Source organism: Gossypium hirsutum, chromosome A09, assembly GCF_007990345.1.
Source record: "Gossypium hirsutum isolate 1008001.06 chromosome A09, Gossypium_hirsutum_v2.1, whole genome shotgun sequence".
In the NCBI taxonomy this organism is placed as follows: domain Eukaryota; kingdom Viridiplantae; phylum Streptophyta; class Magnoliopsida; order Malvales; family Malvaceae; genus Gossypium; species Gossypium hirsutum.
In genome coordinates, this window is record NC_053432.1 from 470,401 (window position 1) to 495,128 (window position 24,728).

The 24,728-nt window shown below is 33.4% G+C and overlaps 1 protein-coding gene and 1 non-coding gene across 2 annotated transcripts in view; both read right to left on the minus strand.

The window, feature by feature from the left end:
* Positions 1–236: 236 nt before the first annotated feature.
* Positions 237–24,728, minus strand: part of LOC107888441 (LEAF RUST 10 DISEASE-RESISTANCE LOCUS RECEPTOR-LIKE PROTEIN KINASE-like 2.1) — a 31,007-nt gene continuing 6,515 nt past the window's right edge. The window contains exons 2-3 of the mRNA XM_016812549.2: positions 18,649–18,687; positions 237–1,458 (exon numbers count right to left, since the gene is read on the minus strand). Coding sequence (XP_016668038.1) covers positions 335–1,458; positions 18,649–18,687 — 1,163 coding nt within the window. The 3' untranslated portion in view covers positions 237–334. The remainder of the gene's footprint in view (positions 1,459–18,648; positions 18,688–24,728) is intronic.
* LOC121207436 (small nucleolar RNA R71) lies at positions 22,121–22,227 on the minus strand. Its single transcript, XR_005902527.1, has one exon. It is a non-coding gene; the product is annotated as a small nucleolar RNA R71 (small nucleolar RNA).

A 24,728-nucleotide genomic window follows, 5' to 3' on the forward strand; every position in this document is an offset into this window, starting at 1 on the left:
TCCAGTAACGCCTTTAACCCTAGTCCGGCGATGGATACGGGTTAGGGGTGTTGCAATAACAATCAATATGTCATACCTTTGACAATACTTTATCATCAACCAACCCTACATTAGTCCTAACATATTATTGTTTTCTTGACCACGATAATACTTTACTAGAGACGGTTTAAGAATAATCATATTAGTCAATGGTTTTATTATTATTTACTTTAGTTTATATACAAAAATAAAAAAAATGAACATAATAATGGAAATGTCTTTTATTAAAAAAATAGAAGCAGTATGTATTACAATAATCTTGTTATTGGTCTCCAAGCACACTCTTACAAGTATATTAGGATAATGTTATAAAGGTAGAATCCATTGGTGTTCTTGAAGGGGAAGATAGGTAAGGCTTAGGAGGAATTTGCAATACTTCTACGCTTCCTTCCAACATCTCTATCACCTTACTCATTGAAGGCCTGTCTAGTGGATTTGTTTGTATGCACCACAATCCCACCAATATCATCTTCCTCGTAATCTCAGTTTCTTCTATAGTCTTAAGGCCTAATACTTGAGGTTCCATATTGCCTTGTACAACATACCCATAGATCCAATGAGGATAATATATCTCGCTAGTTTGACTTACCCCAACATTTATGTTTTTTCTTCCTCCAACCATCTCTAGAATCACCATTCCATAACTATAAACGTCAGATTTATGCGAAACACCTCCGACGTTTCTGCAAAATACTTCTGGAGCTATGTAACCAATTGTCCCTCTAGCTTCCAACATTGATACAATACTCTCTTTCATGGTACATAGTTTTGCAAGCCCAAAATCAGCGATTTTTGGGAAAAATTTATCATCTAGAAGAACATTATGAGGCTTTATGTCGAAATGCAAAATTCGAGTGTTGCAACCACAGTGCAAGTATTCAAGTCCTCGAGCTATCCCAATTGCAATTTCGAACAATTTTTCCAATGACAAGTGCTGACAGTCCTTCATGGTAGCTTCTTTGTAAATGAATCTTTCTAAAGATCCATTGGGCATGAACTCATAAATTAGAGCTCTTTTCTGACCCTCTAAACAAAATCCTAAGAGAGTAACAATGTTAACATGGGAAGTTCGACTAATACTTGCAACCTCATTGATAAATTCTTGACCATTTCCTTTGGTTGTATTGAACACTTTCACAGCAACAAGATGGCCATCTAGTAGCTTTACTTTGTACACACTTCCATAACCCCCTTTACCTAGTTTTTCTTTAAATGAATTTGTCATTTTCTTGACGTCTAAGTAACTGTATCTTTTGGGACATAAGGTTCCATTAGTTCTTATGACAGCCTCTATATTTGTGTCATTTTTTGTGGACTTCCAATGAAAACTTGTTATTCTAATGCATGGCATCGTTCTTTTGAAATAAAGTGTGATGATGATCCAAGTGATCAACAGGCTACTTGCTCCTCCGCCAAAACCTGTCATATCATAATCATGTGAAAAAAATATTATTTTTAAATATTATTTATCTAAAAATATGTAAAATAATTGATATAAAAATTTAATGAATTTGGGAAAAAAACTGTGATATCTTAAATTGAAAAAAAAGTATTTTGATATGTTATATAATAGGGATAAATCTCAAAATTATACATTAATTTTGATTTAATGTGTAATATCATACATAAATTTTGATTTGGTGTAATTATATAATTGTAATTAAATTTTCACATAACACATTAACACTTAGAAGATTATTTTATGCGACACTATTTTGGTTAACATTACTAAACTAAAAAATAAATAAGTAAAATTTAATATTTTCACATAAATTTAAATTAAATTTCTACTTGTATAATGATAAAAAGCGTGCATTTTTTGTTGTTGTGAGTGTTAAAGAAATGGAGGTGTGATTACAATAATTTTGTGAGTAATATTTAGGCAAATGATTTAGGCGATTAACGAAATGCCCTTTAGAAATTTGTTATCTCAACCTTGGCATGAAAGAAATTCAAAAACTAATATAATAAAAACTATAAGTAAAATAGTATATAAATATTTGAAGGATTTACTATCAGAAAAAAAATATTTGAAGTAGGTTGATTTAGTTGATTAAGTACTGGTGATAAGTACCAAAGTTAATGTCTCACTAATAGTTTCATTTGAAATACCAAAATATAAGGTCATAACTAAGGAGCACTCAGGGGCCTTGGCCCCATTAGCTAAATGGGAATTTTGCTTTCAGCCCTTGAAAAATTAAAACATTCAATTTAACACCTTTTTAACTTTTTAATATAAAAATGTTAATTATGTTAGCAAAATTTTATAATTTTATTTCTCTAAATAGTTTTATTTTCCTTGCTCCTATTATATATATAAGTCTGTATGGATATAGACTAAGTTCATGTTTGAAGCATGATCATACATGGAACTTTTAATATCTTATTTGAACTTGAGTTGGATTTAATTTAGGATCTCTTTTTTGTTATTTTTTATTTCTCAAAATATTTATTGGAGTGAGTCCAATAATTAATTTTTCACATTTTGTAGACCCATTAAAAGCATAGGCGCTGAACACAATTTTAAATACTTTTTTAGTACAAATATTTTTACTTATTTAGTTATTAAATTTATGAACTTCAACTCAGGTATTTTTAAAATTCATTTTCTATTAGGTACATTTATATATTAAATAAAAATAAATTTTATATGTCATAATTTGTTTATTAGAAAGTCAAGATAAGGCATATATACAAGACAAGTCATAAATATGTAAATGTAAAAAACATATTTTTTAAAAGAGTAAACTCTACGTATAGTCACCCAATTATTAAAAAATTTATTTTAGCATTTAAAATAAAAAAGTTTGTAATTTATGTACTTAAGTTACATAGTTTGATCATTTTGGGTACTCTCCTTAAAATTATAAATGGTAAGCTGGCATGGCAGCAAAAAAAATCAATATAATGATAAATTTAGCCCTCAACTTTTACCTATTATATCGATTTAGTCATAATTTTAAAAAATTAACTCTCAAAATTTACAAATGTTCTCAATTTGATTCTAATTCTAAAATATACAAAGAAATATATAAAAATAAATATTTTCAAAAAATATATAATAATAAATTTAAATTTTATATTAATATTTATATGAATATTAAATAAATATAATTATATTAATATTAAATAAAAAAATCATTGCCCTCACTGAACCTCCAAGCACTCTCCCTTTCCCTCTCCCTCTCTATTGATGCTACAACCCCTTTACATCCCACAAGTTGAGGATCTCATCCTATATCATATTCTAAACTTAAACTTAAAGTAGTATGTAAAGTTAGCAAATCCTTCATATTCTCATCTAACTCTACTAATCTAATCTAATTAGATTTTTGATAGAAATCAATAAGTTGATTGAGACAAATTTGATGAGATTTTATTTCTTTATTTCTTTAGGATGGGGTCAATCTTTGATTATCATTTGATGAGATTTTATTTATTTCTTTAGGATTGAGTCAATCGTTGATTATAAGGATTCTTCAACTCTTTCCCTATAAAGCTTCAAGTGTTGTAGGTTATATTTATTATAACTCTTTTATTGTTGAAGATATACATAAATTCTTTCATAGTTGTGTTGATTTAGATGGTGCCAGAGCCTCCTTCAATTTCTTTTGGAATTGAAGCAGACACAATTATTATTTCTATTTAACGCTTCCGTTGTAACCTTCTTCCTTGTACCACAGTCACTATTTCTGATTCCAAAAAGGGTGATTGTGGTTCTCATGAAAAAAATAATAACCCTACAACTGCTTTCCCAATACAGGAAAATTCTCTAATCACCCCATAATGCCTTGATGGAACAAATTATATTGAGTGATCCCTAAATGCCCAGAATAAGATTCGTGGAAGAAAGCATTTGGGTTTTATTTTAGGTATGAAAGTGCCACCAAAAGATAAACTTTTAAATAAGTACGAAACTTGGTAAGAAGAAAATTTCTTGGTCAAATCATGGCTTCTTGATGCAATGAAAAAGGACATCATATCATTATTCCTTCGCTTGGGCACAACAAAAGAAATATGGGATGTTGTAAAACAAACATATTCTTTTGAGCAAGATGTTTCAAAAGCATATCAACTTCATTGTGAGGTGATGTCTATTCAGCAAAATGGTGAGTCCATTATTTCTTATTTTGGAAAACTACAAAAGATTTGGCAACAACTTGATAATATTGATTATTGTTCTATTTACTATGCAACTGTTATCACAAAATAAATTGCAAAGGCTAATACACAACATGTGTATATTTTTTTTGTTGGATTGGATTCTTAATTGGATGGGGTAAGAGGTCGAGTACTTGCTACTAAACTATTCCTAAATATCCAAAGTGTGTATGTTGTAGTTTGTGCAGAAGCTAATTGACAGGGAGCCATGTTTGGAGGGACAATTGGAGGAGTTGCAATGATCACCAAAAGGACCTATTCAAAAACGGATCGTAAATTTAACCATTGTAATGGCACATGTCATAAAGTGGATAAATATTTTTGGTTACATGGATATCTAGATTGGCACCCAAAAAGCAAGAAGGCACCTCAAGCATCTTTTAATAACCAAAAGGATAACACCAATTCAAAGGTTAATTTAGCCACAAGTTTTGGACTCAATTAGGAACATCCCTTACTAATAATAGTGATTGGATAATTGATTCAGGTGCAACAGATCATATAACTTGTGATAGACAAAAAATCAGCCAATTATCTAATTGTTCTATGAATATTGTCACTAATGCTAATTAAGTTTCTTCTCCAATTGTTGGTATTGGTACTGTCAGATTATCTCATTCTTTTGATATAATTTTTTTATTTGTGCCATCATTAAATTGTAACCTTATTTTAGTACAAAAATTAACCAAATCTTATAATATTTCATGTATTTTTTCCCACTCACTATATTTTTCAAGACCTACACACCAAGGTGAAAATGGGCAGTGCTAGAGAAAGGGGAGGATTGTATTATTTAAAAGATCGTTTTCAATATTTTACAAAGGGCAGGTTTATGTGGTACAAGAGTATTCAGTTGACAAGAAAAAAGAACAGATCCGGTTATGGCATAAATGTTCGGGACATCCATCTTTCTTCTATTTGAAAAAAACTACTCCTTCATTATTTGTTGGTTTTAGTGTTTCATATTTTGCTTGTAAAACTTGTGCCCTTACAAAAGGTCATTGTGCTCATTTTCCTTTATGTGAAAATAAAACAAGCATGTCATTTTCCTTGGTTCACTCTGATGTTTGGAGGCCGACACCCATTTCAACTCTTAAATAAATGAAATGGTATATTTCCTTCATTGATGATTGCGCTAAGATAACTTAGATTTACCTAATAAAAAAGAAAATTGATGTAAGTTCTATTGTTTGCCTTTTTCATCAGATGATTTTAACTCAATTTGGTATTTCAATAAATCTTTTCAGATTAGATAATATAAGAGAATATTTGACCCAAAAACTAAAATAATTCATGAGCTCTATTGGTATGATTCATTAAACGACATGCCCTTACTCACCACAACAAAATGGTGTTGCAGAACAGAAACATAGATAGCACTTGGAGGTCACTTGATGCTTTTTAATTAAAGGATATGTTCCATCTTACTTATGAGGTAAAGCCTTAAGTTTTGCAGTTTAGGTAATTAGTCGTACTCCTTCAAGTACTATTGATTATCGACAACCACTAGATGTGTTGTCTGACCATTGCAGTCTTCCACATGTTGTTCATCTACCTCCAAAATTTTTGGATGTGTTGTTTATGTTCATTTGTATCCCTATTAGAGAAATAAGCTTTAATCTCTTATTGTAAAATATATTTTTGTGGGATATGAATATTATCAAAAGGGGTATAACTACTACGATCCTTCCTCTAAGAGGCTTCATGTCACTATGGATGTTGTCTTCCATGAAAATGAGTTTTCCTACTCTACAGATTCTTCACTTCAGGGGGAGAAACATAATGAAATGATTAATCTCAATGATGTAGTGTAGGAATTTCTCCCATTGCATGAAAAGAGTACTGATAAAAATATTGCATTGTAACACCCCAGTTTTTAGGGTTAGAAGTTTTGAGTTTTGAGGTTAGGGTCAGACAAAAGGGTGTGCTATTGTGTTTAGTTGTGCATTTAAGTGATAGAATGGGCCTGTTGGTCTGGTGGTTGAGTGAGTGTTAGCGTACCTCAAGGTTTTGGGTTCGAGTCTTTGTGTGTATTTTGGAGAAATATTTTTATTTATTTATTTTGTTTTGTTTTGTTAAATAGCAGTTTTGTTTTAAGTTAAAAGATATAACTATTTATTTTTGTTTTTTTGCTCTGGACGTTCTCCTCTTCCCCTTTTTCTTTGTTTCTTTATTTCTTTTCTTCTTTTCTTTTTTATTATTTTTATTTTCGAAAACGATTTTGCTTGTGGATTTTGGAGAGCTTCGCTTCTTTTTCGTCAAGGTAGTGTTTGGATGTTATTGATCGTGAATTAGGTGTGGGTTTCGTATCCTTTCTAATTTATTTGCGAATTCTCGATTTGACTCTGTGAAAGTCAGTGTTTTATGTGTGTGTTCACAAATCAATTAGTTATGAAGTTGTACCACTATTTTTATGCTTGGAACTTGTCTGATTTGGTATAATCTTGAGTTATTGAGGGCGGAAGAGTGCTTCATAAAGGAAAACACATTTTACGAGGCTATTCTAGGGTGGTTTCGTGACCACACTGGTGGCCACATGGGCATTTTTCCCAACACGGGCGGTCCACACGCCCGTGCACATTTAGGAATTAGGGTTTTCAGGCAAAATCTGGTGTTACACGGTAGTGTGGCCAATTTGGAAATTTTAGTCGATTTCCATACGGTCGTGTCCCCTTGGCACATGGGTGTGTGGATTTAGGAATTAGGGATTTAGTGATTTAGTGATTTGGTGCCATACAACTGTGTGGCTAATTTAGGTATTTAGGGATCCCACACGGGCGTGTATTTTGGACACACGACCATGTCTAGTGGGCACATAGCCGTGTCTGCCCTGTACTCTATTTTAGCACAAATGGACAGAAAGTTACACAGCCATGTCCCTGGCTCACACGGGTGTGTGCCTCAGCCACACGGCCGTGTGCCCCCTCCACACAGGCGTTTTGACCCCCACATGACCTAGGTTTTTCCACACGATCAAAGCACACAGCCGTGTGGTCCTAAGTCTCCTATTTTAGTTCTATGTATGTTTTTTATCTGAAAATGTGTCTGGGTGTTCCAACCCTTGGCTAGGCATTAGTGAGGGTAGTTAAGACTTTGATCCAGGCTTCAGCTTATATGTTATTTGTGACTGTTGTGTGAGATGTCTGATACTGAACTTGGTTAGCTAGGTGTCTGTGCTTATCTGTTTCTATCTGACTGTCTGTCGATGTGTTCATTGCTTCTGTAAGGTTGTAAGCATACATGCACTTGCATAAAGAAATTTTAGGGTTGGTTATGAAGTGAAGAAAGACTGATTCTGATTTGATCTGGTAGTTTTACTGTAATTTATTCGTACAGTGATTTACAGCACTGTACCGCATGTTCGTCAGCTTTGCTTCGTACCTTTATCTGATCTGGCAGTTTAAATTGTAACATGTTTGTACAGTGGATTACCGCATTGCATTGTACTGCATATACGCCAGCCCTACTACGTATTAATATATGTTATTGCTATCTGGAATTCTCTTCTATAAATCTATTGTTAATAATTTCGAACTCACACTGATCTCGTGCAGCTCACCCTCTCAGTTTCCCTTTTTCAGGTATTTTCGTATGCTTTTCTAGACTTGACACATCGGAGGTCTCAGACAGCCATGTTTAGAATAAACTTTAAATGTATTTTCATAAATTCCACGTTTATAAATAAATGGTTTAAATTGTAAGTTTTATTTTGAATATTGTGGTATGAATTTTGGGTTTCACGCACGTAAGCGACTTTTGGGCTATAATTTTTGTAATATCAGAATTTTACAATGGAGAGTTTTACATAACCTAAATACTGTATGTTTTCTAGCTGGTTAAACTTAAATTTTACTTACGATCATTTCAGTGATCAATGTAACCTCCGAGATTTGGTCTAAACTTCTAGGCTGGGTTTTAGGGCGTTACATGCACCGAGAGTGCAACCACATATTCCATAAATTGTAGAGAGAGGTTATGAAAATACTGATCTAGAAAGTGCAGAAAGAGGTGATGAAAATGAAAACACTGAGTTGGGTAGATGTGATGAATAACAAGATGATCTTATTACAAAGAGCATCGATCCTCCTATACCACCAAATCGGCCATGTCAATCTTCACCTGAGGTAACTTCTGAATACCATATTCCAGCTTGTGCTAATTGTGGTATACCTCCTATTAGATATGAACATGATATTAAAGCCAAAAAAAATCCCATTGCTAATAATGTGTCTTATCATCGTTTGTCAAAGTCATGTGCATATTATATATTTCAATTATCATCTATCTCTATTCCCCGTAAATTACAGGAAGCCTTAGGAGACACAAGGTTCACCCAAGATATGGCAGAAGAAATGGCATCACTTGAAAAAAATGTTGCTTGGGACCTGGTGCCTCTTCTCGATGGAAAAAGAACAGTGGGTTGTAGATGGATATTTACTGTTAAACATAAAGTAGATGGAATGGTTGAAAGGTCCAAATCACGGTTAGTTGCAAAAGGATATACATAGTCTTATTGAGTCGATTATCAAGAAAATTTTGCGCATGTTTCCAAGCTTGATACAGTAAGAGTATTGCTATCCTTGGTTGCTAATCAAGATTGGCCTCTCCTTCAATTTGATGTCAAGAATGCCTTCCTTCACGAAGATCTCGTTGAAGAAGTTTACATAGATCCTCCTCCTAGAATTGAAAAGCACTCAGAGAATATAATGGTGTACAAACTAAAAAGGTGTTGTATGGATTGAATCAATCTCCAAGGGTATGGTTTGGTAGGTTTACAAAATCCATAAATTTGTTTGGCTACTAGCAAAGTAAAGATGATTACAAATTGTTTTTGAAACATAGACAAGGAAAGGTGACCGCATTGATTATCTACATGGATGATATGGTGCTAATAGGTGATGATTTTGATGAGATAGAAAATCTCCAAAAATATTTAGCTTCTGAGTTTGAAATGAAAAGGTTGGGTAATCTGAAGTACTTCCTTGGTATTGAAGTAGCTAGATCAAAGAATGGTATTTTCCTTACTCAACGAAAATATATTTTTGATTTGTTAGCTTTGATAGGAATGCTTAGTTGTAAACCTGTGACTACTCCCATTGAACAACATCATAAGTTATATTACTGTTTAGGTGAATCTCTAACTGACAAAGCAAGATATCAAAAACTTGTAGAAAATTGATTTATTTATCTCACAATAGACCTGATATTGCTTATGCAGTAAGTGTAGTGAGTCAATTTATGCATGATCCTCAAAAGTTACATATGGAGGCTGTTGAATGCATATTGAAGTATTTAAAAGATGCTCTAGGAAAATGGTTGATTTTTAGGAAACGTGATCATTCGAGAATAGAAGGTTATAGTGATACAGATTGGGTAGGGTCAGCTGATGATAGAAGGTCGACTTTAGGTTATTTCACTTTCGTTGGAGGAAACCTTGTAACTTGGAGAAGTAAGAAACAACCAGTCATTGCATGGTCAAGTGTAGAGGAAAAATATAGAGGCATGTTTTTGAAGTATGTGAATTGTTGTGGTTGAAGAAATTGCTTGAAGAATTAGACATTGATCCTCATGGTTCAATGAACCTATATTGTGATAATACTTCAGTGATTGAGATTGCTCTCAACCTAGTTCAACATGATTGTACAAAGCACATAGAAGTTGATAGAAACTTTATAAAAGAAAAACTTAAAGCTGGTACCATTTCATTGCCTTTTGTAAAGTCTGAAGATCAACTCGCTAACATACTTACCAAGGTTGTTTCTAGCAAAACTTTTGATAAAGCTTTATGCAAGTTAGGCATGTGTGATATCCATGCACCAACTTGAGGGGGAGTGATAGAAATCAAGGAGTTGATTGAGATAAATTTGATGAGATTTTATTTTTTTTTCTTTCTTTAGGATTGAGTCAATCCTTGATTATAGAGATTCTTCAACTCTTTCCTTGTAAAGCTTAATGTGTTGTAGGTTATATATACTGTAACTCCTCTATTGTTGAAGATATACAAAAATTATTTCATAATTGTGTTGATTTTGATTTTTTTTCCCTTATTTAATTCTCCTAAAAAAATCATATATAACACCCTCTAAAAAAATGAATTTGACATTTTTGACGGATCAACAATAGCAGTTTAAGCAGAAGAAACCTCTTACCCTGTTAGGGAAGGAAAGATGGTGGGGGACTGGGATAGTGGTGGGGAGAGGATTTTTATTTTATTTAATATTAAATTAATCATATTTATTTAATATTAATATAAATATTTAAATTAATTATTATATATTTTTAATATTTATTTTTACATATATTTAAATTTTACATATTATTATTTCTTATAGTATTTTTATTAGATTTTTTTCTTACGTGTTTCAAGTGAATAAATTCATTTATTTTTTATAAATTAAAAATAAATAATACATAACATATTTAATGTAAGTAATATTTAAAATGAAAAAATTTGAAAAAAAATTTGAAAATAATATAGACATTTATAACAATATTAAAAACTAAATTACAAAATGAAATTAAAATAAAAAAGGTAAAACAAAATGCATCAATTATAATAATGATTCATGATAAGTACCAAAGATATTTGTATTAAATTGATTAAATATAAAAATATATTTACATTAAAGTAATAAATACGAATTCTTGTCTAATGTCTAGACTAAGTTGAGGAGGTTACATTTGGTAGTATCAAAGCCAAGTTTTCTAAAATCGGGCTGTAAATATTTTTTTATAAATTTGCATGCATGCAGAGGTATTTTGAAAATAAACCATGTCACATAATTCTTTTGAAAATTTTATTTTCTGGAGGAAATTAAAATTGAGACTCCAATGTCGGTCCTACCATAGTTAATATTACTTTTGAGATTTTGGATGAACTAAAATTCTTAGATTGTGGATCTACTTTTGCTAATACTTGAACTTTTGGATGAAAACTATAGATATACTCTAAACTTCTTAGACATCCACAAACACTATGAACACTCAAGGTAGACATGGTAGGGGTAGGCCGCATAAGGCTGCACCCGTTTTTTAAGGAATCTGTTGAGAACTCCACCACTAATGGTGGCAAAGGCTACAGGACCGACGATGACATCGTGATGCAGACAATGCTAAGGGTGTTACAAATAGTTGCTGAAGCCTAAAATGGATTGGGGAGCCGCGAATCTGTTGTTGAGAGACTACAATCAAACAGGGTAGAAACATTTAAGGGCATTGCTAGAATGACTCCCACTATGGCCAAATATTGGATGGAGTCAACTGAAAGGATTCTAGAGGACTTAGACTATACTCCGGAGCAGAACTGAAGGGCACAGTGTCCTTACTTAGAGAGGAGGACTACCGTTGGTGGTAGTCTATCGTTAGGGGCACACAAGCTGATCATATTAACTGGGAATATTTCCTAGAGGCCTTCCAGAAGAAATATGTGGGCATAAGGTACATGGAGGCTCGCAGGCTCGAGTTTATCAACTAAAGCAAGGTGAAAAGATTGTGGTAGAGTATGAGGCTGAATTCCTAAGCTCAGCTATTATGCCTAAGGGATGGTAGCCATGGAATAAGAAAAATGTGTGAGATTTGAAATGGGCTAAATTTTGAACTCAAGATTCAAGTTACTTCACACCAAGAACAGGTATTTGAAACCCTAGTAGAGAAGGCTAAAATCGTAGAAAAAATTAAGCAGGAGAATCTTGAAGAACGAGAGAAAAGCAAGGTCCTGTCTAAGAGAGATTCAGGTTCCACTAGTTCAAACTCTCGTCCTAAAAAATGAACTAGGGAGGGTAGACCGTAGCAAGGGGCTGCTTTGACTAAAACAAGAGATAATACCCCTAATTGTACGCATTGTGGTAAGTGTTATCTGGACGAGTGCTGAAGAAAATTGGGTGTTTGTTTCAGTTGTGGGTCGATTGGGCATAGGATTAAGGACTGTCCATGGAGAATTGAGGAGATGCAAGCTCCGTCACAAAATCATGACCAAAATCAGATAGCAAGCCAATTACCTTCGAGGGGCCGTGGGCAGAATCAGGCTGCAAACACTGTAGCTATTGGTGCAAACTATACCGAGGCTAGGCAACCTGCCTTAGTTTATGTTGTTAGGGGATTTGAGGAAAAAGATGTGTCCAATTTCATAGTAGATATCTTTACCATTAATTTTATCTTGTACTTTGCCTAAATTGATATAGGATCCGTCACTCTAATGTATCGTGTAAAATGTCTGAAAAATTTAGTGTTAGGGTAAAGAAAACCACTACTGATGTTATTGTAGTAAGCCCCTTAGGACAACTTGTTGTTGTAAATAAAATCTATAGGAGATATTTGTTGGAGGTTCAAAGGGTAGTGTTTCCTGCAAATCTTATTGAGTTACCATTTAGGGAGTTTGATTTAATCCTGGGAATTGGGTAGTTAATGGAGCATCAAGTTAGCCTAGATTGTGCCTCTAAAAGGGTAACTTTAAAAATAATTGAGGGTAGAGAAATTTTTATGGTAAGGAGTAATGAGACTATCTGTCTAATGTAATTTTAGCTATGGTCGTTAAAAAGTTGGTTTGCAAGGGATATGAAGCTTACTTAGCTTATGTGATGGATGAGAATGTTGATAGTACCACCTTAGACAATATCCAAACGCTAAGGAATTCCCAGATGTGTTTCCCGATGGAGTTTCTAGGTTTACCTCTAGACAGTGAGGTGGAATTCAGGATTGAACTATTTCCAGGAACCACTTTAGTGTCTATTGCTCCCTACCGCATGGCACCCAAGGAGCTACAAGAGCTAAAAATCCAACTTTAGGAGCTTTTGGATCACGGGTTTATTAAACCTAGTGTTTCTCTGTGGGGAGCTCTGGTCCTGTTCTTGAAAAAGAAAGATGGTTCCCTAAGGTTATGTATAGATTATCGGTAGCTAAACAAGCTAACCGTCAAAAATAAATATCCTTTTCCTAGGATAGACGATTTGTTTGACCAATTTAGAGGGGCAATTGTGTTCTCCAAAATAGATCTAAGGTCAAGGTATTACCAACTTAAGGCGAGGGAGGCGGATGTACCCAAAATTGCTTTTAGAACTCGTTCTGGCCACTATGAGTTCTTTGTAATGCCATTCAGCTAACCAACGCTTCTACCTATTTCATGGATATGATGAACCAAGTGTTCTAACCCTTCCTTGATCTATTCGTGGTTGTCTTCATTAATGATATTCTAGTTTACTCCAAAACTGAACTTGAACATGATAAGCACCTTAAAATGTTTCTACGAATCCTTCGAGAGAAGAAACTATTCACCAAACTGAGTAAATGTTAATTCTGGCATTCTTTTTCCGGGTAATGTGGTATCTGCAGAGGGTATTCAAGTAGATCCAAAGAAGATAGAAGCTATTCTTGAATAGAAACAACCTAAATTTTTTTTCTAAAATCCATAGTTTTCTGGGTTTGGTTGGGTATTAATGTGGATTTGTTGAAGGTTTTTCCTTAATAGTTGCGCGCCTAACCAAATTGCTAAGAAAGGATATCCAATTTAAATGGACGGACGAGCAACAATCCAACTTTGAAAAGCTTAAAGCGGTGTTAACATAGGCTTCTATTTTAATTCAACCCGAATTGAAGAAAAAATATGTGGTGTATAGCGATGCATCCTATACTGGCCTTGGTTGTATGTTCATGTAAGGTAGTAAAGTAGTGACTTATGCACCAAGGCAGTTGAAGCAACATAAGTGCAACTACCTGACTTATGGCTTAAAGTTGGATACAATAGTTTTTGCACTAAATATATGGAGACATTACTTGTATAGGGAGAAGTGTTACATCTATACCGATCATAAGAGCCATAAATACCTTCTCACACAAAAGGAATTGAACCTTAAGCAATGGAGGTGGTTAGAGCTATTAAAATATTATGATTGTGTAACTGAATACCACCCTGAGAAAGCCAATGTTGTAGTGGATGCCCTAAGTAGAAAGTAGATGATTGATTTAAGGGCGATGTTTGCTAGGTTAAGTTTAGTGGATGATGTAGGCTTACTAGTAAAACTACAAATGAACCCACCCTAGCCAATGAAATCAAAGCTAAACAACATTTAGATGTATCCTTGTTACTTGAAATTACACAAGTTGAGGAGGGAAAAACTAAAGATTTTAAGTTTATTGAAGATGGCATCTTGTACTTTTGAGGGAGGTTTTGTGTGTCGAATGAAAATGGATTAAGATAAACCATACTTCAAGAAGTGCATTTTAGCCTTTATGACATGTATCTTAGAGGAAACAATATGTATCAGGATGTTAAAGAACTGTATTGGTGGCTCGGTCTGAGCTGAGACATGACCGAATTTGTGGCTAAGTGCCTAACGTATCAACAAGTAAAAGTTAAAAATCAATTCCCTTTTGGATTGTTGCAAGCTATCAAAAATACTTTAATGAAAGTGGGAACGAATACCGATGGACTTTGTTAGTAGGTTAACCTTAACCCCACTAAGAAATATTCAATTTGGGTTATAGTAGACCAATTAACGAAGTCAACAGACTTCTTACCTGTCCACAAGGATTACTCATTACAGAAGTTGGCTAAGTTATACATTTCGAAGATTGTGAGGTTGCATAGGGTGCTCATATCGATTATTTTAGATCGAGATCCCTGTTTGGAAGAAATTGCAAGAGTCATTAGGAACCCATTTGGATTTTAGCTTTGTCTTTCATCTGTAGTCTAACGAGTAATCTGAGCGGGTGATACAATTATTGGAAGATATGTTAAGAGGTTATATTATCAAATATTGAAGTAGTTGGGAAGAACATTTACCCTTAGCCAAATTTTCCTACAACAATAGCTTCCAATCGAGCATCCAAATGGCAACTTATGGTGCTGAATATCGCTGCAAATGTAGAACTCCTTTGTGTTGGATCAAAGTAGGTGAAAGGAAAGTTCTAGGTCCCAAGTTGGTACAAGAATCTAAGGAGAAAATAAGGTTGATTCAGGATAGACTAAAAGCGGCTTCTGGTAGATAGAACTCATAAGCGGATTTAAAGAGAAAAGACATTGAATACAGTGTCGGCGATCAAGTCTTCCTAAAGGTGTCCCCATGGCGAAATGTGTCAATGTTCAGTCGATAAGGTCAGTTAAGTCCGTGATTCATATGACCTTATCAAATCCTTAGGAGAATTGGTTGTGTTGCATACCAATTTGAATTACCTCCCAAGCTGGATTGAATTCACAATGTTTTCCATGTCTCCTTGTTGAAACGTTACGATTTCGATCCCTCCTACATTGTTCTGATCGAAGAGATTGAGGTACGACTGGATTTATCCTTTGAGGAGGAACCTGTGCAAATTCTAGAACATGATATAAAGATTCTAAGAAGAAAGCGAATCCCTCTGGTTAAGGTTCTATGGCAAAACCATGGAATTAAGGCCACATGAGAAACAAAAGACACGTTCTGTTAGTAGTATCCACATCTATTCGAACTAGGTTAAATTCAAGAACGAAAATTTTTTTAGGAGAGAACTATAACGCCCCAAATATATAGGTTTAGAATTGATAAATCACCAAGAAATGACTTGGTCTTGATGGTTAAGTAACTAGAATAGTCCCTAAATATCCTAGGTTCAGGCCCTACTCTTTCTATTTTCTCCTATTTTATTTTCAACAACTAAGGAACAAAATCAAACTACAATATGTATTATTTAGTGTAAAAATATGTCATGTGTAAGTAGTAGTCCAATTGGTAAGGCCTTTGCATTTCTTCCCTCTCCCTTGCTCCCAAGGTTTGAATCACCCTTGCTTCAAACACTTTTTTTTTATTTTCTTCTCCCAAACTAGACCCAAAAGAAGGAATAATTGCTAAACCGCCCTTACAGTTTTAAACAATAGTTATTTAATCACTTTTATCATAATTGAACTAGATTTTCCTACTTTTCCTAATCCTAGTCAAAATTGAGTTTTTTTTTCTTATATCTTCTTCCTTTTCTTTCATTCCCTTTCTTTTTCACCATATTTCTTAATAATTTGCTATTGAAAATATTGAATCTTCCAAACCGAATCAAATTTTGTTCCATTGTGTTTTATCAGCTTAGCAAATCACCATCGATTCCATCTTTAATCTTGCTAAGAAACAGTAAGTAAACATTGATCCTTTGTTTCATTTCTGTAATTTCATTATATGAACCTCCAACCTTGATCTTTAAGTTCGATTAATGGACTTAATCAAAATATTGTCACATATTTCATAAATCTTGACAAATATTGATTTAATTGTTAATCCGAGCATTTTTTTCTGTTGAAGGACATGATTTAGGTATTCCCGATCAGATCTGAACGAGAGGGACATCACTCAAGACTCCATTGTCAGGTGTGTGTGTGTGTATGTGTGTTCTTTCATGAAAAAATGGAGCAAAATCAAGCCTAGAATAGGGCCACACGGGTGTTTGGACCACCCGTATGGACCACATGGGTGTTTGGGCCACCCGTATGGACCACACGGCCCCTTACATGACTATGTCCCCCTGTAACCCTAGGATTTTTACTTCTCACACGACCTAGGACCCTCCACAAAGTCGTGTCTCCCTTGTAGGTTGCAATTTCAAATGCCACATGAACACAGTCTGTCATACAACCTAGCCACACAGCCATGTTCCCCCTCCATACGTTCGGTCACACGACCATGTGTCTCCTATAAGTAAAATTTTATAGTTTAACCTAGAGTTTTATATCTTGTTTATTTAGTCCCTGATCAATTCCTAAACTATTTTAATGTTTAATTTTGTTCAATTAAGACCCTATTGGTATGTTTATGCTAAAATCTATGATTGATTGATTTATTATGATACTTATATATATATAAAGTTGTATGAATTATCAATAGTATGTATATAACTATTGTACATATGACATGCCTATTTTTTTGTTAATCTAAATATAAGTAAAGCATGAATTTGCTACTGATTTGCCTCATATTTGATATGCATTAATAATATCATATTTAATTGCATGGGATGGGATGGGACGTTTTGAAAGGAGGAAGATCTAGCAGATTATTTATTTGCAATTCTGGTGGTTCATCCACATATTATCCGAAAACTATGATTTGCAATTATGTTGTGTATTCACAACCATCTGGTAGCATATTAACCTACAACACTGGTGGTTCTCCCACCCATTATCTAGTAGCGTATTAATCTACAACTTTGTGATTTTACCCACAAACCCGGTGTGTAGAGATGGACAAGTTTTGGGGAACTCTTATGGCGTGTAGAGATGGCGTAGAATCTTATCTGCTAACCGAATCTATTTGCACTCGTAAGGCACATGTTCAAAATTCTGAAACATTCGACATGATTTGATATATGTGCATATGTTTATACATAATTAAACTTATTTTTTCTTCCATTATACCAAATCTGTTATTGTGAATTATGCTTTGTGTTGTGATCTCGTATACTAATCGGTTACACTGATTTCCATGTGATGGAACTCAAGCTAAGCTTCATAGCGCACTCCCTTTTTATTTTCCCACCTTTTTAGGTAACCCACCAAGATAGGACACTGGCATGACATTCATAGGGACTTGGCTTAGTTTCGTTTTCTTAATACACTAAGATGTCATTAACATTCATTATTTCTTTTAAAAGATTGTATTATTTATTTTTGAACCGTGACATGAGACTTAGGATTTAGATTTGTTTTATCTTACATGACATTTTATTTAAAATTTTAAGATATTATGCTATTATTATTAATTAATATGCATGCCCTGACTTTCCTTAAAACCAATATATTTCATTTACCCGTTGCAAAATTAAAATTAAGATTTTGAGGGTAAGTAAAACAATGTGTACTAAGTTTTCTACTAAATTAAAACAAGTGATTGTTTTCAAAACTTCGGTAGCTGTGTGGGTCATTTCAGTGACTAATGTAATCTTCCGAATTTGAGTCTAATGTCTAGGCCAAGTTGGGAAGGTTACATGTCAATCCCCTGATCATACTTGTGGAGTCTAAAAACTCTACTAGTAGTGTATCAAATATTTGCCATTATTTTATACTTTAATAATGATTATGAATTTTTTGTTAGCACTATATTTGAATTATCAAAATAATTTGAATTATATTTATTAGTTATTGTTTTGAATAATGCTGCTTTGCATTAATTAAATGAAGTTAAACTATGTTGTACATTGAGTATGATACAAATATTTTAATTATGATTTGAAAATTTTTAATGTTATTAAGAAATTATTAATTTATAATATTGTATAAATTCTTTAATTATGATTTCAAAATTTTTCATTATATATCAATTTTTAAATAAGTTAATAAATTTTAATTATGTTCAATAATTTGAATAATGAATTAAAACAATAAGTAACAACTAATTATAATATTATTTTTAAAAAAATTAAAAAATAAACGTGTAAAAAAATCATGAGCAGAATATAAAACATTATAAATGAATTAAAAGAATCGGGGGAGTAGATTACCTAGGGCAAGCTTTTTTCCCAAGTTAAAACTACTGCGACCTGAAATAGAAAAAATTTGTCCTTTTTTAGAAGAAATTAAATGAATATGTTATATGGAAAATGGGATAAATAATAATAAAAATATCATGGAGGATCATATACTAAAAGTTAGATTGCATTGGGTTTAGGACTAGTTTAGCATTGTTTCTAAGAAGCACTTTGGGGGAACTTTTTGGGGTCTGAAAAGCACATTTTCTCTAAAAAAAAATCTTGTTTAGCAATGCATTTATCCCAAAAGTGTTTTTTGTCCCAAAAGTGATTTTTAGAAGCAATGCTAAACTAGTCAAATTAAAGAGCAAATTGATCCTTCTGTAAAAATTCCATTCATTTCTATTGTTTAAAACTAGTTCTTTTACATCAACATGAGGTACATGTGGTTAGTCACGTGTCACTGTCTGTTATTACACGTCAATTTTTAACAGTACAAATGGATAAATTTTTATCATAAAATATTATTTTTCTCTTTGATTTAACATAAAGGGACTAATTTATCCATTTTTTAGCAGAAAGAGACAAAATACTAATTGACTAAAAGTGCATGAGCCTCCATGATACTTTTACCGATGAATAATCCATCACTCAACATTTCTAAAGGCATGTAATCCTAATTCCTCCAAAGGGTAAATTATTAGCAGTCTAAATGCCATTTTGTAGTCCCAATTTCAGCTATGAAACAAGAAAAAGAAGCAAAACATGTAATAATCCAAAGAAAAGATATTATTATTTTGTTTCCACGCTTAAAGTTGATTAATGGTATCCTGTCACACCCCAAAATAAATAGAGTTAGTAGAAATAATTAAACAAGAAATGAGCATTGGGCTTGATAGTTAAGAGTTAGTGCATGGGAACACAAAAATTTATATACTTTTTCATACCCAATTTTTCTTAAATTCATGCAAGTTCGGTTAAATTTTTGTCGAAAAATAATTAAATATTATAAAATAATTAAGTCATGTTAAAAATATGAACATGGTGAATTTATTTAATTTTATACTTAACTTTGACTAATTTTGACTATTTTCGACAGATTCGCGCAAAGGGTGAAAATTGGGTCGGCTGACGCTACTGAAAGCACAAAACTGATAAGCAATTTGAAGTATCGAGGCACTTTAATTTCCAGCATAAGACGGTCCAGAAATGTGTATTAATTCATAATTTAATTAATTTTAATTTATTCCCCATTTAATTTGGGTTAAATAAATTATTTTTAATTAATTATGGGAAAGGGTCCAGTTGAACCGCACTGGTCGAGCCAGATTGAGTGAACCAAACCAGCCACTAAATGGGCAGCCCAGAACCGTCCATATGCTGGCCCAAATCAGCATTTTAGCTGATTAAATATGCTTGCAAAAATGCCCTCAAAAGACTTCTAAATTGCGTTCAAACCCCACCTTAAATTATGGCTTTGTAGATTTGCCCCAAGCTTAAAATAGCAAAGTTGAAACTCTCAACTTTGCCATGTGTGTGGTCGCCCAAGGGAGGGCTCTTTAGCTGCTTGAATTTGCTATTTTTAGCAGCCACAATCGGCTATAAAAGCCACCCCTTGCTGATCATTCAAAGCATCCCTCAGTTCACATCATTCTCTCATTCCCTTTCTCACTTTTCTCTCATTTTTTCCATTCCATTCCCTTTTGTTCAAGTGCCGATTTCTTCTCTTGGGAAAGAGGTTTCCATCAGCCATTTTGGAGAAGCAATTAGGTGTTCATAAACCACCTTGATAGCCAAGGCCAACGAAGAACAAAGAACGGAGCAACTAGTCAAGCCATGGAGAAACACTGGATTTGCCTCTTGTTCCCTAACTCTTTAATTTTTGTTGTTGTTTTGACGAACATGTTTATGAATATTTATGCTATTAAAATGGTTATTTTAATCAATTCAGCTTAAATTATGTTTGCATTGGGTTGATTATATTTTTTTTGCTTAAATTATTAAAATGATGTTTATGCTGTTATAAGCCTGGGTAAGATGCTTGATTAAGTAAAATCATGCCTAAGTTATTCTTTCGTTACGACTGTGAGGTAACTAATGAATTAATTATTTAAACGGATTGCAATTGTAATTAGTTGACACAATACTTAATCAGTGCATGTTTACTCTTCTAAGGTAGCTGAAGGTTAAATTAGCAATGTATCTGGCAATATTATTGCCTTGCATAACTTGCAAGATTATTGTGATTAAATTGTTTCAAGGTAGGGATGCCTTGTTACTTCACAAAGTCTTTTATATGCTTATTAGATTTAATTAATCGTTTGAATTGACATAGGGATATGCAAGAGGTTGGTTCAATTTAATGACTATGTATGTGCAATAACATGTTTGCTTACTAGAATCTGTTTAGTCGGTAGAATTGACATAGGGATATGTCAAGAGATGAATGGATTTTTGTTTGTAAATATGTTCATAAGTTAGCAAATTACCGGGTTGCTATGAATTTATTCGTAACAATGTAAACATGAGTTTAATAATTCTAAGTTAAAGAAATATAATTAATCCAACACAAGTATGTTACATTGATTAAATCTTTTTGAAATCGTGCACCAGAACTCTTTTGTTTTATTTTAATTATTTACTTAGTTTTTAAATAGTTTTTGACCAACTTTTAAAATCATATTATTTTTACCTCACCAAAGTGTTTTACAAATACTTCCATAAATAATTCTTTTTACAGTCCCTGTGGGTACGATAACTCAAAATTTACTTGTCACTTTAATACTTGTTGCGATTGTGTACACTTGCACATTTTTCCGTCGTTCCAAGTTTTTGGCGCCGTTGTCGGGGACTGTTTTCAAAAAGTCATTATTTGTGATTTTGTTAGTTTTACATTTTGGTTTATTTTTCTGTTTAATTTTTAACTTAATTAATTTTTCTGTGATTATTTCAGGTGTTTATGAGTATTGACCAGATTATTGACTTACTCTTTGCAGACCCTGAGATTGAACGAACTTTCCGACAGCAAAGAAGACAAGCAAACCAGAGAAGGACTGAAGGAATGAATTTCGAGAATATGAATCAAGGAAATGGAGCAAACCTTGCTCAAAATCCTATCCTTATTGCTGACGATAGGGATAGAGCCTTAAGACAATATGCTGTGCCAGTATTTAACAATCTTAATCCGGGTATTAGGAGACTCGAAATTGAGGCACAACAATTTGAGCTGAAGCCAGTCATGTTCCAGATGCTTCAAATAGTGGGCCAATTCAGTGGAATGCCTATAGAAGATCCTCATCTTCATTTAAGACTATTTATGGAGGTGAACGACTCTTTCAAATTAGCTGGAGTTACCGAAGATACATTACGATTGAAGCTGTTCTCGTACTCACTAAGGAACAGAGCTCAAGCCTGGTTGAATTCATTACCACCAAACTCAATTTCTACATGGCAAGAGTTAGTCGAAAGATTCCTCATGAAGTACTTCCCGCCAAGCAAGAATGCTAAATTGAGGAACAAGATCACTGCTTTCCAACAAATGGATGATGAATCCTTGTATAAGGCATGGGAACGATACAAAGAACTACTAAGGAAATGCCCTTATTACGGAATCCCATACTGCATCCAACTTAATACATTTTATAATGGTCTCAATGCTCACACGAGGATAGTAGTGGACGCTTCTGCTAACGGTGCTCTCCTTTCTAAGTCTTATAATGAGGCTTACGAAATCATCGAGAGGATCGCCAGTAACAATTATCAATAGCCGACCAATCGAGCCGCATTAGAAAAATGAGTCGCTGGAATACATGAAGTGGACGCTCTCACTTCACTTGCATCTCAGGTATCTTCAATATCCTCAATGCTTAAGAATCTTACCACTAATGGGTCTAATAGTTTTGTAGCCCAACCACCTCACCAATTTGAGAGTATAGCCTGTGTTTATTGTGGGGAAGGACATTTGTTCGAAGAATGTCCATCAAACCCCGAACTACATGGGTAACCAGAACCAAAATCAAGAAAGGTAAGGACTGCAATCCAACTTCCACAACCCATCGTGGTGAAACCATCCGAATTTTTCCTGGAGTAACCAAGGGGCTGGAACTAGTAACAACTATGCTCAATCTAGACCGATTCAGCCGCCCAATTTTTCCCAACAAGCTTAGAAACCAGCTCAGGTCGAATCATCCAATAGCTTAGAGAATTTATTGAAGGCATACATGGCAAAAAATAATGCCACTCTAAGAAATTTGGAGAATCAAGTGAGCCAGCTAGCTACGGAATTCAGGAACCGACCACAAGGTGCTTTACTTAGTGATACGGAGAATCCGAGGAATTAGGGGAAGGAGCATTACAAAGTATTGACATTGAGGAGCAAAAAGACACTATCGAAGCTGAAAAGAAGCCAACTGATGCTTAAGACTCAGAGGAAGTTCAACCGAGTGTTGAAATTCCAGTTACACAAGAACCAGAATCTACAAAACCCGACAAGGTAATTCTAGAACCAGCTAATTTTGATCAACTAACAACTCCGTTAGATGCAAAATTACTGCAGAAAATAAATCAAATAGTTTAATACATTAGAGTCGATATGTGTGTGCAAGTAAGACCATGTTTAATACGTTGGCATCGATATGTGACTCCGATATATGTGTGCGAGTAAGACCCTGTCTGAGACAGTGGCATCATTATGTGATTATATGTAAGACTACATCTGGGACGTTAGCATTGTACAATATGTGTAATTATCTGAGTATCCTATTCAATTCTGAATGGTTCAACAGGCAATGATAAGTTGTGATCGAATGTGTAAAATGAGTTAAACAATCATGTATGAGTTATTTGATTACCTAATTGAAAATAAGGTAAGTTTGTTATTTGATATATAATGCAAATTCTGTATATGATAATAATGTAAATATAGGTGGATTTATGTGGTATTTTTGGCTATATGCTATGTATAAGTATGTGATGTTAAAGTTTGATTTATGAGTATATGTATATTATTTTATGTGCATTCGGCTATATGGTGTTAATATGTCTTTGAAATCGAATGATGCTTGAGTATATATATATGTACAGTCGGTTAAAGTAAGGTTTATTATAAAAGCATACGTTATTTATAAAATGTTAAACTTGAGATTAAACGTAGTTATGATATGGTTTGGTTTAAATAAGTTGATAATACCTTGAATTGTTAATTTCTTATGACTTATTAAGCTATAAAAGCTTACTCTGTGTGTATATTCGTTTCTGTTTTATAGATTTTGGATCAAGTTACGAGCTCGGGGATCGTCAGCACAGTCCATCACACTATCTACGGTTTCGGTATTTTATAAGTTGAACTCGGTCTTATGGCATGTATAGGCTAGCTTTGGAGTTAGTCTATTTTGGACATGTATGCATTTAAAGCCATGCGAAAATGGCTTGATCTTAGTGCTTATGATCTGAAGTTTAAGTAATTTTGGTCGTGCTTTATGTATATATAAATGTGCAAGTTAAACTTGATATATGGGTGATGAATGTGTTTCGGTTATAGTTTATTATTGACTTATTTAGGATGTGTGATTTGCCTTGTAAAGTGGCCTGGAACAAGTGAATGACATGTCTTTATATTCGGTTAGTGATAGGTGAAACTTATACATATGCCTGTAATATGCTTGTTTATGGTTTGGTATTTAAAGATTAAATTGTTAGTGAAATGATTGATTACTATATGTGTATTATGTATATGTAATACTTAATTCGGCTTTGGCATGTGGTTTATTTGGTAAGTAAGTGATTTGATAATGGTGTGACCATTTGAGGTTATACTTGACAACAGAATTAAGGATTAGTTAACAGGTTGAAGAATGAAGTTTAAGTTTATCATTATTATACATGTGAATTAGGTGAATACTGATATGTTAACTGTGCCCAAAAAGTTTAAATATGGCTACAGTGAAATGCGCTTAAGTTGGAAATAATTATAATTGAATTCGGTTATTAAGTGATGCATGTTATGAGTTATATACATAAAGGTATGATTATGAAGACGCGCGAATAGTTTAACTTAGGTTAATGTGTGAAAGTGTATAATAAACGAATTGAATTGTTCATTAAATAGTTAATAG